General features: G+C 44.4%; 1 protein-coding gene across 1 annotated transcript in view; it reads right to left on the bottom strand.

The window, feature by feature from the left end:
* LOC115093624 (sodium channel protein type 2 subunit alpha-like) overlaps positions 1-18,834 on the bottom strand; it is a 279,971-nt gene that overhangs the window by 176,406 nt on the left and 84,731 nt on the right. The window contains exon 12 of the mRNA XM_029605640.1: positions 6,156-6,497. Within this exon, the coding sequence (XP_029461500.1) occupies positions 6,156-6,497 (342 nt within the window). The remainder of the gene's footprint in view (positions 1-6,155; positions 6,498-18,834) is intronic.

Raw genomic sequence — 18,834 nt, 5'->3', positions numbered from 1 at the left:
TGATTATTCACAATATCTATTTATTTAAGTCATCCTTTTCATATTATATTATTTAACCGATTACTTGCAGACTATTTACGCTACCAACGTTCCTTGTAAAACGTGAACACGAATAATGTTATAACAATATTATAGGTTTGTTAAATACTATTGTTACTTTCACTGTTCCTTGTAATAATGTTCAATAGTTGATTGTTGTCATTCTATGTTCTATGTAAAAAACCCCAGTCTAATCTACCAGACCAGGGCAACCTTTTCGTTACTTGTAAACCGGACTGATTTGTATTGCATACAGGAATTCCGGTATATAAAAATTAAAAATAAATAAATAAATAAATAAATAAATAAATATAAGATCTCTGCCATATAGGCCACTATTGCCTCAAAGTGCTCTGCCTGCTTCGTGGAGGACGATGCAACATCTCATTTGCCTCCAACTGTTGAATCCAGTTGTGAAACTAGCGCAAACAAGTTCTTTGCATAAAACTGCTGCATGCCGCAGCCTGGATACCCAAAGCAGAAACCTTAAAAATCAGCTTCAAGAGCTCCAATGCATCCTCGGGTAGCATGTACAGCTTTGCCATCACTCTTCCCACTCCGTAATCACCAGCTTCTTAAAAGCTCGATGGAAAGGAAATGACTTCACTGGACCTTGAAGCCCCTCTATGATGGGATCCACCCTCTCATGTTTGGATTCCTCCTGAGGTGCCTTAACTTCCCTTCAGAACTTGAAGAATCAGAGGCAATAATTCCTCTTTCCTGAAGAGCCTCTCTGAAATAGAGGCTCCTTCTCAGGTCTCTGGTCCCCTTCTGAAATGTCAGAGACCTCAGATGCGCTTGTGGTTCTCGTTCTTTGGGTATGTGTACGGAAAGTTCCTTCAATCTCCCCCTCCCCCTAGGGATCCACTTTCCTAGTTTTACTAGGACACAGAAGAGTTTGGGAGTAGGAGCGCTTTCGCCATGCTTCATTATGAGCCAAAAATGCCTTGTGCCTGAAAAGCACAAACTTCGAGCAAAAGGTCTCCACTGTGACTGAATCCTCATCTGAGGAGCCCGCAGCCCTATCAAAATATTATTGACTGCTCCCTTCAATTAGAATGGCAAGAGATAATGGAGGGGGAGAGCCAGAACGCTTTCCCAGATCTGTCCTGCTCCCCAGTGCTTGTTTCCAAAATGGCCGCTGTTCCCGTGCAGCCAAGGAGAACACCTCAGCCTGCCCCAGCTGACTGGGCTACTTTCTTGTCATCCACAGCTGTGCTGACGTGGCGATCGCCCCATGACACACATTATTTAGAAAGGCCCGCTGATGAAAACCATGAATACTGCTTATGGCAAGAGTGGCAATGCTTCCCACACTCAGCTGCTGCTGATGTAATGTAGCCCTGCTGATTTCGCCTTCTGTCACTTGCAGCTTCCCAGGCAACTTTCTTTGGCATACTGCATTGCTCCAAACATTCCACGGCCTCCTGCAGTGGCTCTCGTCAATTCCCTCCTCCCTTTGATGGCTCTGTGAACCATAAACAGTGGCTGCATGACCTGGCAGAAACTGCTTCTTTTTTCTTTTTTTTTTTAAAGGGAAAGCAACTGAGTTATCAGCCCTAAAGAACAAGACAACAAATATTTCCCTGAAGCCGCTGTGTGTCTGTGCCAATTCCAAAAGAGGGAGGCAGGACCTTGTGGGGTAGAGTGGGAGCCAGACCACTGGCTTTCAACACCCTACCAACTCCGTGAGGGAGGCAGGTTCTTGGGTAGAGAGGGAGCCAGATCACTGGCTTTTAATTCCCCACTGACTACGGGCTGAGACAGTTCAGAGTTGCGTTTGGCCAGTTGCGGGACAAGCCCGTGTCCGGCTGCTCTTACCTTCCACCTTGGGTCGCAGTGGGCCCACCAACACTGCAGCTGGGCCCCAGTCAGAGACAAGGCCAGCCGCTGTGCAGGTCTGCTGCGCTACACTAGGGACACCGTTCAGCTGAACAGGGCATTCCTAGGCATGTGCACAGCTCGGGCACATTTAAAGGGCCTGTGGTGGGAAATTCACTGCGGCACCCTGGGATGACGTCACAGGCCTTTCCCTACTTAAGACCTGCTCTGCCCTGACTCAGATGCCTTGGCAATAGGTCAGACTCATCGGAGTTGCTGTTTGCCATGACGTTCCTGATCCTGTTTCTGTTCCAGTACCTTGCCTTCATGCTCTTGTGTCTTCGGAGTTCCTGCGTCCTCGTCTCTTGGTCACTCGTCTGTCTTCAGTATCTTCTTGCTGTTCCAACCTTGCCTTCCTTCTCTCGGCTTGACTTCGGCTCGTATCCTTGGCTTCGTCTTTGGTTGGATTCCTGGCTTGACTTTGGATCTCCTCTGAACCTTGTGGACTTCTGCCTGCCTTGTGACCTTTGCATGCTTCTTGTCTTGATGACCGCTGTCTGCCATGACCTTGGCCTGCTTCTCATCTTGCTATCTGCTGCCTGTCCTGAGCTCTGGACTGACTCTGCCTTCCCACTGGCCAACTGTCTCTTCTGTGACTGATTCATCTCTGCACAGGGACCCGCACCTAAGTCCAGCTGGCCCCAGCACCTGAGGTCTCAACCTAGGGGAACGGGAGCTGGTATTAGTGAAGTTCCTGTTGGGCCCCTGCTCCAGCCAGCTTCACCTGTCGATGGTGAGAACCTGCAGGGCTCCTCTCTGTTGATAGCACTAACCTTGTCTTGGTCCAAGGGTCCACTTCTGCAACATTCAGGGTTCCCAACCCCTACTCACCCTACTCAGTTGGGGCTATAGTCCCTCACAGAAACTAACAAACCTAGGAGCAATGATCCTATCTTTGATTTCTTTCTTCTTCTTTTTTTTAAAGTACCTTCAGACTGCAGGTTTTTGCACCTTTACCATCTGCTAGAGACAGGAAAATACTGAGGGACATTAAGTTAAGCAGCACTATCCGTAAAGCTTTTCTTCTCTGTCTCCATCTGTTGGCAGGAGGCAGAACCAAGGAGTCTGGAATTATTTGAGGTATGAACAGGAAATATGATTTTATAATGCTCATTGAGCTGTATCTGTCTTGTAGAGTATGTATGCCTTGTGTTGACTGGGTCAATGTAGAAGGATGATGGTGAGTGGGTACAATCTGAAAAGTCCACAGTGACCCAGAAGACTGGATGTTCTGGCTATTTAATTTATTACACAGCTTTGTGGTTATTCATGGGAAGGGAAGAATGTTGGGTGTGGACTAAATATGTTATGAGCCGAAGGCTTGGAGGCCTTCGGATCCTGTTATGAGCCGAAGGCTTGGAGGCCTTTGGATCCTGTTAAGAGCACGACCTCTGGCAGCTGTTACGAACCGAGGGCTTGGAGGCCTTTGGCTATTGTTATGGGCGCAGAGGCGTGGTTGTTTCTGAAGCGGGTGTTGTGAGCCCTTGGGCCAAGGCATGACTCAGAGAGGAGCCCCAAGACACACCGCGGGAGGTGAGCCGGTGCGAGCATGGGTAACAAAGAGCAGGACAAGGCTGAAGCGGAGACAAGGATACAAGGTCTGACCCTCTACCGGACCTGCAGGCCCCAGGATGACAAACAACGCAATGTTGATTGATGAACAGTCCTCCGACTGTTCCAAGCCCTTTCGGGCCGGCCGCTGGGTACGGCAAGAGGCGGCAGGCCGGACAGAGGATGAGGGCAGATGGAGTCCTTAGAACACAGAAGACTTAGATGAGGACTGAAGCGAGGACACTGTAGATGAAGGCTGAAGCGAAGACACTGTAGACGAAGGCTAGGATCAAAGCACCGTAGACAAAGGCAAGGAGGTCAAAGCACTGGGTCGAGACTGCAACACAGCATGCCCTACACAGTCCTCCCATGGGACTGGTTGCAGACCACGCTGGGCTCGTAGCAGACTCTAGGAGAGATAATAGAAGCTGATACAGGAACATGACGAAGATACTGAAGAGGCCTGCACCGGGGCGCACCCTCCACAGTCCCCCATGGGACTGGTCACGGACCACGCTGGCATGGAGCAGGGTCGAACAGTTTTGACATGGACAGAGGCAATTAGCAATAGGCTCCAAAGACCGGGACAAAACTGAAGCAGGATTCGATTCTCAAGGATTAACAACGGACTGAAGCAGAAGTCTTCTGGAGGGTTGCAGTGCAGAGATGAGGATGGCCTGTGTACCGTGAGGCACCCTACACAACCCACCCATGGGACTGGTCATGGACCACGACAACGGCACGCCAGGAAAGTGGATATCAAGGAACCAAGGCATGGAGGCAGAGGTGAAGACAAAGGCATCAGGAAGGACATCAAACATCAGGAGCTACAAACGAAGAACATCAGGAACAGGAAGACATCTGAAGACACAGACATCTGGAACATGAAGATAACTGAAGACCTGGACAAAGGACATCAGGAACATGAAGACAAAGCCGTCAAAGCAGGAGTAGACCACAGAGGACCTAGACCGGTCAGAAGACACAGATGACTGTGGAGCCCAATCTGAAGGCCAGGAGTGACTGAAGAGGAACCCCTTTTATAGGGCTAAAGCAGGAAGACATCATCAGGTGGGACCAGCAGCACTTCCTGTCACTGGCCCTTTAAATACTTAGAAGAGATGCATGCCGGCGCCTAAGGGAAGGCCTTGAAGAGAAGCAGGACCCTGGACAGTGGTGCCTCTGCTGCACAGAAGCAAACGAGAAGCAGGCAGGCTTTGGGGCGGCCTCCAGGCAGCAAGATGACGTCGGAGCGGCAGTGGGCTTTCCCTGCCGCTCGAAGAGGATCCGGGGCGGCGGTTCCCTGCCGTGAGGGTGGTGAAGAGGCAGGCAGGAGCAGGGACGGCTTCCCTGCTGTCTAGGACCCTGGCAGCAGCTCCAGCCACGAAGAGGAAGTAAGAGCGGCAGCGGCGGCCCAGCCGCGGAGGGGAGAGGCTCCTGACGGCATCAGTCCTGCTGCGTGGGGCAGAAGATGGTCGCGGCCTCCAGGCCGCGGAGGACGAAGTCGAAGGCGTCTGGCCGCGTAAGAGACCAGGTGGGTGGAGGGGCTGCCCGCAGGTCACCGCAGGCAGGACCATAACAAAATAGGGGATCCATGATCAGGTACCCAAGATGATGAAGGAAGGAAAAAGACAATAAAACTGTCTTGGATAAGGAGTGACAAGCACTCGTGATCAATGACTGTGATATACCCTTGGCACGGTGGACAGGAATAACTCAGCTGACTGAATGGGCCAGTTGATCTTTTTCTGCCATCTTTAACTGTATTACTATGTTATATTCTTCTAAGGGTAGCTAGTCAAAAATATAGAAAGAGAAAAGCTGTAAGTCTCTTTTAATTATTGTGAGTGTGTGATTCTGAGGAGATAAGGGATGGGGAGGTGGAGAAAGGTAAAGGGCCATTTAAGTGTTCTAAATAGAAAAATAGGAGCAGATGATGATAAAGAGCATAAGTAAAAAAAAAACCTCTAGGCTTGATCTATTAAGCTTATTTTCCATAGACAAAGAATAGGAGAAAAGCCTTAGTAAATAAAGACCTTTATCTTGATCCCTTTGGGCTTATGCAGTCTCAGCCAGCAAATTGGAAAGGTCTGAAACCCAATGTGACTCTTTCTCTGAAGAGGGATATCAGTTAAAGTGCATATTCATACAGGCATTTAAAAAGCAATAGCAATTAATTAATCTAAGATTGAAGTTCTTCAGGAACCAATTAAAGTTAAAGCACGCATTATTTAATTAGTTGATTTAATAATATTTGATTACCTGCATTTTGCTAGTCACATCAAAGCATAAACAACTCATCAAGAATCCACTGACTGATACTCCAAAAGCCCACAGGGGCCAAAATACTGTTTTACATGTGGATGTACTGTGGTGTGTATCACTTTCCATTTTGAATGTTCCTGCACTGGGACAAGATCAAAGAACAACTGTATATGTGAGCATTAATATTTTTTGCTGTTAAATTCTACTTTATTCCTCTTAGACTTTCGTTTGGTCATAGATAAGCCTGGAAAAAAATAAAATGTGAGGAAACTAATCATTTTGGTATTGGTTTTCCTGCTAAATTTATATTTTTGATGATAATGATGGTCTCTTATATAATTGAAAATCAGCAAAACTAAAGAGTTACTTTTAATACTTCCTCTTCCAATAAACATTGTAACAGGTCCAGCTTTGATTACCTCAGGTAGAAGTCGTCCATCCATAGGTATGGATGGGGCACCGACCAAAGAAACCACTCCGTTGCAGTCTACAGTGCTGTGCATCTTTCCATTCATTGAAAGCAAGGGCAGAATCTTGGATGATTTACTGGTCTGACTAATATTGCTGTTGCGTCTCTCCCCTTGTCTACCCGGCGCAAAAATAGAATCTCTTCTGCTCTCATAATCTTCAAAGGTGCTGTGCTCATCATCGGCAAAGTCATTCTCTGACCCTATGTCCTTTGCTCGCCCTTTGAAGCTAAAAAGACTTGCTCTGCTGTTGCGCCGTGGGGAAAACAAAGGACCACGAATGCTCATTAATGACTGTAATAAATAAATAAGAAAAAAGATCACACAATAAAAAGTACACAGGTTAAAAGATGGTAACTAGCTGAAACTATACTGGTAAAACATCTTTTTTTTTTATATTGCCAGAGGAAAACACATGTCACATGATCATTATATAATATTGAGTGCCTAATTATTTAAGAGATAAATGTCAACAGATAAGTTGCAAGTGATACTCCCAATTGCTAATGTCAATAAAAGGCATCTGCTTTTTGGATCATTTAAGACTGGATTGCTGCAGAGGCTACATTCATAGAATCTGGGGGAAGGAGGCTCATCCACTGCACACCAGCATTATGGACTGACCAAATTCAGGGAGATCCATATTCAGTCATGGGCCGGATTGCAAAGTTAGGGGGTCATTTTTCAAAATGCGGTAAGGCGTTTTCGCATGCGATAGGCCTTTAACGCATGCGAAAACGTGTTTACCGCATGCGATCGCACCATATCGTATGGTGCGATGCAAATTCCAAAAATGGGAGGAGTTAGGGCTGGGTTAGCCTCTCTGCAAAGAGCTATTGCACAGCCATAACACCACCTCTTTGAAATGTGTTAGCGGCCGTGACCATGTGGTAAGGTTTTATCACCATTTGTGATGTGTCCTGTAAGGCTTATTTCAGGAGGGGGAGAGAGAGAGAGAGACTTGCTATAGTGTCTCTTCCCTAGACAGCTATTTGTATTCCTATGAGAGGCTCACCTAGTAACTCGAGGTGGGGATTAGGTATGAGTGTAGGGGGTTGGGGGCCACTTTCACATTCAACGTGAGACGTACGAACAGAACAGTGGTCTCTTGTGAAGATTTGATGGCCTTCGGAGTGAGGAAACTCACTCCAAGATGAGATTTGGGCAATGTTCTCTCAAACTGCCCAAATCTCATCTTGGAGTGAGTTTCCTCACTCCGAAGGCCATCAAATCTTCACAAGAGACCACTGTTCTGTTCGTACGTCTCATGTTGAATGCGAAAGTGGCCCCCAACCCCCTACACTCATACCTAATCCCCACCTCGAGTTACTAGGTGAGCCTCTCATAGGAATACAAATAGCTGTCTAGGGAAGAGACACTATAGCAAGTCTCTCTCTCTCTCTCTCTCTCTCTCTCTCTCTCTCTCTCTCTGAAAAACTGGTCCCCCAGTGGTTGAATGCAGGAAATACATCAGGTTTGGCACTTATCGCAGAATCTGAAATGGTATCGCAATGTGCACTAACTTAGCTCTTCACACAGGTAATAATTGCAATAAATACTATATTAGCATAAAACAGGCCCCTTTTGCTATCGCATGCGGTACTTACCGCATTTTGATAAACCCAGGCCTTAGACAGATAAACTTATCCAATTAACTTTGGAGGGATAGCGAGTGGTGCAGCCTAAAGAAAGGACAGCTGAACTCTACTGCATGACCAGAGTTAACCAGTTATGTTATCCAGCTAACTCTGAATATCAGAGCTCTTATAAAGGCCCAAAATATTCCAAAGTTGGCATTTAGCTGGATAACTTGTAAGTTATTTGGTTAGATGCCTCTGAATATGGATTTCAGAGTGCATAAGCACTGGGCACCGAAAGGAGCAATGGTCTGTGGACTCTGTCTGAGAATTGTTGCTCTGCTGGATAGTCTAGATGGGAGGGCAAACGGGTTTAAATTTAGAGAAAAATACAAGTACTTAAAAATGAAGTGTTATGGCGCTATAGCCCTAGTAGATCCCAGTTCCAGTTATGCTGGAGCCTCAAAGAGCAAGAGGAAACTGCTGATCCTAAGGGGAAAAAACAAGTCCATTAAATAGTGACGTATGCATTCTACAACTTGCTTATTGACTTTTATTTCTACCTAAGTGGACCAACATGGGAATACATTGCTTTATTAAAGGGTGAAATACTTATATCACTTCCCTATACATGTTCATTATTTTAATATCATATTTTATCTGCAAATAGCATTCTCTCCTGTCTCCTGATCCCTTCTTTTTTATAGCATCTTTCTGATACTGTCCATTCAATTTCCTTTCTCTTAGTTTTCTTTCTTTAATCATGTTTTTATTTTTTTTCTTCTCTTGGTTTCTTGGAAGCTCTTTTTATAGAAATCAATATAAATCTCATTTGTCATTTTGGACTTGCAATCAGTTCTCATCTGCCCTTTCTACTGGATTTTTTTGTTGTGTGAACAAAATAGTAAAACAAAAATGTAAAGAGGTAGATATTCAAACTATAGCTAGCTAGAGAAATTAGCCAAATAACATATCCAGTTAACTTAGCTGGGATATTTATCAGCAGTATGGCTGCGCTGTTGAATATACCCAAATAGTTTTTGAGTCAGCCGGATAAGTATATCTGGCTAACTTTAGACCTGCTCAATAGTAGGACTAATTTATCCAGCTAACTTAGGCCTGGATTTATCAAAATGCAATAAGTATTGCATGCGATAGCAAAAGGGGTGTGGTTTATGCTAATAGACAGTTTATCACAATTTGTGCTAATTACCTATGCAAAGAGCTAAGTTAGTGCAAATTGCGATAATGTTTTCAGATTTTGCAATAAGTGCCAGGCCTGTTGTATTTCCTGCATATAACCACTGGAGGGGAGAGAGAGAGAGAGAGAGAGATAGAGAGAGAGAGAACCTAGCCATAATGTCCTCTCCCTAGAAAGGTTTAGGTATTAGTGTAGGGGGTTAGGGGCCACTTTGACATTCAAAGTGAGACATACGAACAGAACAGTGGTCTCTTGTGAAGATTTGATGACCTTCGGAGTGAGGAAACTCTCCCAAAGATGAGATTTGTGCAATGTTCTCTCCACCTAGCTTGAATTTACCCAGGTAGAGTGTCCATCAAGCTAGGTGGATAGAACCTTGCATAAATCTCCTTTGGGTGAGTTTCTCATCAAATCTTCATAAGAGACCACTGTTCTGTTCGTACGTCTCACATTGAATGTCAAAGTGGCCTCTAACCCCCTACACTAATACCTAAACCTCACCTCGAGTTACTAGGTGGGGCCTCCCATAGGGATACAAATACCTATCTAGGGAGAGGACATTATGGCTTCTCTCTCTCTCTCTCTCTCCTAATCACAAAATGTGCTAACACCTTACCACCCCATAACACAAGCTATCACACAGCTTAGTTAAGTCTGTGTGATAGCACTTTGCAGACTGGCAAACCCACTCCTCCTCTTTTTCGGATTTGCATCGCACCATACGATATGGTGCTATCGCATGCGATAAGCTCTTAACGCATGTGAAAACGCCTTAGCGCATTTTGATAAATGACCCCCTTAGCTGTAATCTAAATATCACTACTTAACTGACTAACTGAGTGATATATCAAGCTCTAAAATGAATTATATCGCATATATCACACAATATATGCTATATTTTGCATCTTCTCTCCCAGATGCCTTCCCCTATTACAATGACTTTCTTTGAATGCATGAATAATGCAAAGGTGGTCATGCATAGTCAATTTGATGTTGATATTTTATCACAGCTGACCGAGAAGGTGGTCAACCACAGTAAAATAACAACATCTATTTGAAATGCATTAGACATGCGGCAGGATGCCTGGGAACCTAATGCAGGTCCTGTGGCTCCCATCTCACATTTAAAGCAACATGACATTTTTTTTTTAAGTTGCAACAAACAGGGAGACTGAGCGAGGGTTAGTACTAATCCCCATCTCAACCTGAGCCCACCAGTCAAGCCAGCCCCAACACCCCGAAAAAGTAAAACAATAGAGAAAAGAGCCTGCTTGCCAATGAACCCCAGAACAAGAGTCATGCAAAAAAAAATCTGCTTTGGTTTCTGGCCCCTCACCCAAATGTCAAAGATAGGGTCCTGGCCCCTTCCAATCCTTACCCCCATCCCCCCTAAGTGTCAAAGATAGGTTTCCGGCCCCTTCCAATTCCCTCCCAAGTGTTAAAAATAGGATCTCTGCTCCACCTGCCCATACCCACCCTTCCCCCCTGGAAGCCAGAAAATAAAAAATTAGGGTGCAGGCCCCCTCCCCCATTACCCCCAAACCTTTAAATGGATCCCGTGTCAGGGCCAGGTGCACCCTCACACCCGACCAGGTTGGTGGCATTTTCCAAACTGGCACCAACCTGACCTTGCCCCAAACATGTGACTGGAAATGGTCCAGGGATTGGCCAAGATCTGATCCCTGGACCTTACCTCAGGGATCAGACCTGATAAGTAGTTACCTGGCTAAGTGGCAGCCACTGAACGCAGCTGGATATTCTAATGTCACCACTTAGCTGAATATTAACCACTTAAAGACATTGGATGTAAAGATTAGAAACAAATAGGACCAAGTGCTACCCACATCTTTAAATATTAATAAATTATATGGAATGGAAAGCAAGTTGCTTACCTGTAAATAGGATTCTTTATAGCAGGATAATTTAACCATAAGGACACGGAGCCAACCCTCAGAGCTCAGTAGAGAATTTCTTAAACATGTGTAGAGTTCCCGCACTTACATGCTGCCTCATAAGCCCCTCAGTCTCTTTCAGAGCTTAAGCTTCAGAAAGGTAGTTGACTCTCCAGGGCATCATCAGCTGGGTATAAAATATGGGTAATTCATCCTGCTTTTTATGTACATCCCTATTGACAGGTAAGCAAATTTGCTTTTTCCATCAACAAGCAGGCATGAATCAGCAATAACGTGTAGGGAGTCTCAAGCTGAGGGCTGCAATGTAAAGCAATTACTGAAATAAACAACCTGGATCCCACCAGTAGAGAGTGGACTACTGGGTGAGCAGGCTATGCAGCACTGCTTGTCCAAAGTTACTGTCTCCTCGGAACATGTTGTCCAAACAGTAGTGAAATGTGAAGGTGTAAACAAATGACCAAATAGCAGTTTTACAAATGTTTTCAATGGAAGTGGCCCAGAGGTGAACAACTGAAATCACCATGTCTCTCGCTTGATGCGTCTTCAAAGATTTTGTAATCTGCTTGCCAGCCATGTATAATAGTACACTAAACAGTCCTCTAGCCAATCAGTCAGAGTTTGGCAACAGCCCGTTGCGATGGTATTTAACTTAGCAACGGTATAGAAAAGTTTTTAAATAAATAAATAAAATAAATCTATTGAGATCAATGGACAAGAACAGTTGAGTCACTTGACAATGAGTTTGAGTCCTTTTTAGATAATATGCAAGGGCTCTTTTACAATCCAAGGAGTGAAAAGCCCATTCTTCTTGTTGCGCAGGCAATCTCCACACAAGAGCTTGGTTAATAAGGAAAGCAAATACAACTTTTGGAAGGAATTTTAAATGAGTTGTAGAAAACCCTCTTGTGAAAAAAAATTCAGTTATGGTGAATATGAAAACAGAGCCTGTAAGTTGCTTATTCTTTGGTCATGTGAAAAACTTCAAGTCCACCAATTTGAAAGTTTTGAATAGAGGTTTCATGAGTTGAGCTAGGACTACATTAAAGTCTCAAAGTACTGGAAGATGGCTGACTGGAGGCTTAAAATGCCACAGACATTTCATAAATGTTGACACTAAAAGGAGGAGAGAAATTGGAGCCCCATCGATCTGCTGGTGATACACCACAATAGTGGTGAGATAAACAATGACGGAAGAGATACTAAAGCTTGAGGACAGTAGGAAGAATAGATACTGAAGTAGATCCATCAGGTCACAGTAGAACACTAGACCCACACCATTCAACTGGATAGACCCACACCATGTTAAAAACCTCTTCTACTTAAAACTGTAGGATCTTTTGGTTGAAGGATTTCTAGCCAAAATCAGCACTTCCTCCAACTCATTTGGAATGAGTAAGGAGGCTAGAGCTGCACAGTCAACATTTTTGCAGAGATGATCAATGATGGTAGGTTTGGGTGTCAGAGTTGGTTATCCATCTGTGAGATGAGAGTCAGAGACATCCCTAAGAGAATTGGAGACCAAATTGAAAGATAGACAATAGAACTAAAGGACATGAAATGAAACTCCAGGGAGGACGACTCAGAACCAATGCCAGGAAATATTTCTTCATGGAGAGGGTGGTGAATGCCTGGAGTGCCCTTTCAGAGGAGGTGGTGAAGACGAAAACAGTGAATTCAAAGGGGCCTGGGATAAACACTGTGGATCTCTAAAAGCTAGAGGATGGAAATAAAGAAAAGATTGCATAGGGGTAACAGGGGGTAACTTGCTGGTGTGGCAGTTGCTACCCCTAACAAATAAGCCTTGCTACTGTTAATGCAACTCCATCACTGTTCTCTAATTCAATGGCAGTGGGAAAAGGGGAATTGGATTCAGATAGCAATCAACAAGGGTCACGATCTTTACGGTTTGGGGAACAAATAAACATGGGGGTAACTTAATGATGCGGCTTTTACTATCCTTAATCACTAAGCCTGATACATTTATTTATTTATTTATTTATTTATTTATTTATTTATTATTTTTATTATACCGAGTTTCATGATAGGAATCACATCAACCCGGTTTACAATTAACAATGTGGGTAAAGGCAGAGAGTAACATAGTAAAAACATTTCCCAATTCAACATCAAATATAGTAAGAAACTTAACAAATATAATAACAATATTTAGGATGTGAGAAAGTTACAAAAAACAAGGAAAAATAACTAGGATCTGAAAGGGGGAGGAAAATTGAAGAAAGAATATTAACATTTTAGCCAACTGTATCAATTAATAAATATGTATAGTATTATAAAAATATAGATGTGTAGCAAAAATGACCAAATATGATGCTGTTGTGAAGTATAATAATATGTTGCTGTGACTGCGTGTGAAGTTAGTGGGTTTATTACAGTTCACTAACTTTGTGTTTGTGCTGATGGGTGGGGAATTTAATCCAGTTCTGGGAAAGCTTTTTTAAAAAGCCAAGTTTTTAGTCTTTTCCTAAAAGTTGGGGTGCATGGTTCTTGTCTTAAGTCCGGTGGGATGGAGTTCCAAAGGATTGGACCTGCTGATGAAAGAGCTCTTGAACTGTAGGATTTATGTTGGTAGGTTTTGGCATGTGGAACCTGAAGTGATTCTTTGTAGTGTTCCCTGATGGGTCTGGCGGATGTGTATTTTTTAAAAGGGATTTGTAGGTCGAGTTGAGTGTGTTGATGGATGTTCTTGTAGATAATCATGATGGTTTTGTACATAATTCTGAAGTGGATCGGTAACCAATGAAGGTCTTTGAGGATGGGGGAGATGTGGTCGATTTTCCTGGAGTTTGTAAGTATTCTAGCTGCTGTGTTCTGTACCATTTGTAAAGGCTTGGTGTAGGAAGCTGGGAGGCCTAGTAGTAGAGAATTGCAATAATCTAGTTTGGAGAAGATTATTGCTTGCAGTATTGATCTAAAGTCATGCGCGTGGAAAAGTGGCTTTATTCTTTTCAGAATATGTAATTTGTGGAAGCAGTCTTTGGTAGTTCGGTTAATGAATGGTTTGAGGTTAAGACGGTTATCTAAGATGGCTCCTAGATCTCTTACATGGGTGGTTTGTAGGAGGGTAGGTGGCTTTGAGAGTGTGATGTTGTTTTCAGGTGCTATAAGGAGATATTCCGTTTTCGACGCATTAAGGACTAGGTTTAGGCTGGTGAGGAGGTGTTTGATTTCTAATAAGCAACTATCCCAATATTCCATTGTTGACGAGATTGAATCTTTTATAGGGATCACAATCTGTACATCGTCCGCGAAGAGGAAGTGTTTAAGGCTTAGTTTTGTGAGTAGTTGACAAAGTGGTAGGAGGTATACATTAAATAGGGTGGGTGAAAGGGATGAACCTTGTGGCACCCCTCTGGTGGAGGGGTGATATTGGGATTCGAATTTTGACCCTATATCCTCTGTTTTCCAGGAAGGTTTTGAACCATGTTAGTGACGTAGCTGTCACTCCAATATTTGCCAGTTGTTTTAGAAGGAGGTAATGGTTGACGGTGTCAAAGGCCGCCGAGAAGTCGAGGAGGATTAGTAAAAATGCTTTGCCTTTATCGATTCCGGCGAGGAGGAAGTCTGAGAGTGCAAGAAGTAGTGTTTCTGTGCTTGCAGCTTTTCGAAAACCATATTGGTTTGGAGACAGAATACCGTGGTCTTCCAAGTAGTTGGAAAGTTGAGTGTTCACCAATTTTTCCATTATTTTGGCTTTGAATGGAAGGTTGGAAATAGGGCGGAAGTTGTTGGGATCACTTGGATTTAGATTCGGTTTTTTTAGGAGGGGTTTGATTGAAGCTGTTTTTAGATCATCTGGGTAGATACCCTGGGAGAGGGAACAGTTTATATGCAGTTTGATGCAGTTCCATCATTGCTCTCTGCTTCCATGGCAATGGTTAATGGAAATTGTATTCAAACAGCATCCGAAGTCTGGGAAACTGATAAGCACGAGGGTAACCTGCACAGTGCAGCAGATACTGGCATAAGCTTGCTAGGCAGACTGGGTGGATCATTTGGTCATTTTCTGCTATCATTTCTATGTTTCTATGTATGGATACTATTCTTATGGCCAAGCTGGTTCTGTGAGGACATCCTCACCTTGTCCTGAAGGACCTTCTGGACAATTCTGGCAATGAGAGGATCTGGTGAGTATGCATAGAGTAGACTAGTGCTCTAGTCTAGCATGAAAGCACAGGGAGTTGGTCTGTAGCTGCTCAGATGAATGCAGTAGAACTTCTTGATTTTTCTGTTGCCTTCTGATGTGAGCAGGATGATTACTGGTGGTGAGCCCCAGCATGAGTCGTCTAAGGAACACTCATGCTGTTGTCCAACTTGGATGAGGTGATCTGTCAATGTATTCTGGATTTCTGGAAGGTAGGTTGCTTGGAAATGAGTGTTGTGATGGCTAGAGCATGTCTAGTTTCAAAGAACCTCCCTGATTATGTAGAACATGCCATCTGGTTGTTTGCCTTGATCAAGATTATCTTGTAGGAACTCAGAAAGGACGACCCTGGAAAAGGTGAATCTACTATTATAGGTGGGAAGAGAGGGACTTATTCTCACTGCTGGGAACCACTGAAGGAAAGCACAAGCCTCTGGAGAACTATGAATAGCTGCACTATGTAGAAAAATGTTCTCCAACTTGGACAGGAGAAGCTACAACTTCCCTCTCTGGTCTTCAGGACTAAAGAAGGTAAATAAATTCTTCACCAGTTCTGACAGTTGGGTTTCCTCAGGCTAAGAGGGCCTTTTATGCAGGTGGTGGAGGAAAATTATCCTCCCCAGAAGCTCAGATTGGTTTGTTCTCACTCAAAGTTGTTGATTCTGGTGACACCAAGGGGAAACTTGGGACAACAGCTGTAACTTTAGAAGTGGCTTGTTCAGAGCCACTCCATGCTAGTTGCATCAACATCTCTCACTAGCTGGTGCTAGATTTGACCAGCAATGCTGGTAAAACTTTCTTCTGCACAACAGCAGGAGTGTTTCTGTGCAGGGCCTTACATTCTGACAAGGAAGCAGGTTTAGAAGACCATGCTAAGGAGGTTCTCCACACCGATGAGACAGACAGTGCCCTGGTCAGTTTCTGATATGGATAAAATAGATGGCTCAGCACAATGTAAATCTTCCACACCATGAATGATGACAACACCTATGCTGAAGAAGCAACCTCCTGCCTCAAGCTGGAGGACAGTTCCACTCCAGCAGAGTTTTGTGCCGATGGTACTGATTTCTTTTTGGCACCAAGGAAAACAGCCCAGCAGAGAGTTCCGTGTTTCTTTACAGTGCCTTCTTCCACACCTTGGCTGGCACCTTAATCTTCTACTCCATGTTCAACTCCTGACCTGTGACAGTTCTGAGAACTGGCACCATGGGTGAGAACCTTCCCAGACATGTGGGATAAAAGACAAGGAGAATCTCACCTCAACTTCCTGCACTGCAAGCTCATTTATGCCTCATTCTGAGAACAGCAGCAGCTGTGCTGCACCACCTTATGCTATAGTTTCAGGTTTTTACTAGATGGCACCTTTCTCAGGGCTTCCATTTTCCAGGCACATTACTGTTGTTCCCTCAGAGACATCCTACCATAACTGTTGTAGACATCATGACCTGGGTTCAGGTAGTGATAATACACAGCATGGGTATATCTGATGGACAATCCAGTGGGAGCACTGAGAGGAGAAGATCACCTTGCTGGTGGCAGAAAGGAATCAGTGTTTTGCTTGGGAATTTTTTTTTTTTTAAGTACTGCGGATAAGTAAACTATTGGGGTATATTATTTAGTGTGTTTGTGCTTTTAATAGTCAGTAAGGCAGCCAAGAGGAAATGTGGGACAAAGGATTTGCATTCACAAATAAACATGGGAGTAGCTTGCTTGATGTGGTGGTTACTACCCCAAAGCAATTAAGCCTGATACTTCACTTTGAATACATATATAGTGCAGCTCACTGCTTCAACAGCAGGGGGAGGGATGAAGATAAGAGGATTTACATTCAGATAACTACCAACTAGGATTGAATTGCATAGTCTGGGTAAACAAATAAGCATGGGAATAGCTTGCTTGTTGTGTCGGTTACTACCCTGAACCAATTAAGCCTGATACTTCACTTTGAATACATATAAAGCACAGCTCACTGCTTCAACGGCAGGGGGAATGAAGTAAAGATGATTTATATTAAGACAACCAGCAAGGACTAAATTGCACAGGCTGGGTAAACAAATAAGCATGGGAGTAGCTTGCTTATTGCAGCAGTTACTACCCCTAACAAATTAGGCTTGATACTTCACTTTTATGCAGCTCCAGCACTGCTCTCTACATCAATGGCAGGGGTGGAAGGAAATCAGAACCAAAAAGTTACCAATAAGGGCCCTGACCTCAGCGGTCAGAGTAACAGATAAGTATGAGAAAAAAACTGTGAAAGCTTGCTGGGCAGACTGGATGGGCCATTTAGTCTTCTTCTGCCATCATTTCTATGTTTCTATGTTTCTATAATAAACAGAAGTTAGAGTGCCAAATCCCATTTATTTTTAAATAGTCAGTCAGTAAGGCAGCTAATAAGCAGATGTTAGTGTGTTTATTTTTAATAGTCAGTAAGGCAGAGCTTTCCAAAGTGTGTGTCGCAACACTTTAGTGTGTCACCTGCAGTGTGATGGTGTGTCGCGCAAGCCCGGTGCACTTGACGGGGCAGAGCAAGGAGAGGTCAGGGGGAGCCAATGCGGCCGCTGGTGGACCTCATCCCACTGGCGGATGAGTAGTGAAATATCACTGTGCTGTGCCGGAGACACACAGCAGGAAGATCGGCAGGGCCATGGTGGAGCTCACGTCACCACGGCCCGAAGAACAAGGTCACGTCTAAACGTGCAGGTGCTCCTCCTCCTTCCTGCCTGTACGGGCCCGTAAGAAAAATGTTGCCAGAGCCGCGTGGGCAGGGAGGAGAAGGAGTATCAGCCACATGCAGAAGAGGAGCAGCGTTGTTGCAGCGGGCTGAGAAGAGAAGGAGGCCCGGTAGCAGGGTCCCCACCATGGATTGGCCCGAGAAGATCAGGGCCGCTGCCGCCGCGGATCCACCCAAGAAGATCAGGGCCGCTGCACAGCCCATCCTGCAGCGACCCATGAAGAGGAGGCCCAGAGGTAAGAGAGAGGCTGAGGGTCTGTAGAGTGTCTGTATGAGATGAGTTGAGAGATTGTGTGCGTGTATGAGATGAGTTGAGAGACTGTGTGTCTGTGTGTGAGAGTGAGTTGAGAGACTGTCTGTGGGAGTGAGGACCTGAATGTTTGCAGAGACAGCATGTGAGAGCCTGTGTGTGTGTGAGAGAGACAGCATGTGACAGTGAGAGCCTGTGTGTATGAATGATTGTATGAGAGAGAGCATGTGACAGTGAGAGCCTGTGCTTGAGCAAGACAGTATGTGGGAGTGAGAGAGAGCCTGGGTGTGTGAGTCAGACAGCATGTGCAAGAGAGAGACTGTGTATGAATGATTGTATGAGAGAGAGAGCATGTGAGAGTGAGAGCCTGTGTGTATGTGTAAGAGAGAGAAAGCATGTGAGAATGAGAACCTGACTGTGTGTTTGAGTGAAGAAGATAGATGGAGAGAAAAGAAATAGAAAAAAAGACAATATGAAAGGAATTGGCAAAAAAATAAGAAAGGGAAGGTAGAACAAAAAAGCCTGTGACCAACCGATTAGAAAACTAAGATCAGACAACAAAGGTAAAAAAAAAAAAATACTTCTTATTGATTGGCACATGTAATCTTTGGTAATGTGCAAGAGTAGCACTTTCTCTATGCGGATCTCACAATATACGAGATCAACATGGAGGAAGTGGAAACCCACGGGCCTGCACAGAGGAGGCAGCAGAATGGGCTTCAGTGCCAGTAGCAGCAATCAGCGCCTCCCCAATAGCCATGTGGCATCAGTGACAGTGGCAGCAGAGGAATGAGAGA

Source organism: Rhinatrema bivittatum, chromosome 6 (genome assembly GCF_901001135.1).
Source record: "Rhinatrema bivittatum chromosome 6, aRhiBiv1.1, whole genome shotgun sequence".
Taxonomy (NCBI): Eukaryota; Metazoa; Chordata; class Amphibia; order Gymnophiona; family Rhinatrematidae; genus Rhinatrema; species Rhinatrema bivittatum.
This window is presented reverse-complemented; position numbering and strand designations above follow the sequence as displayed.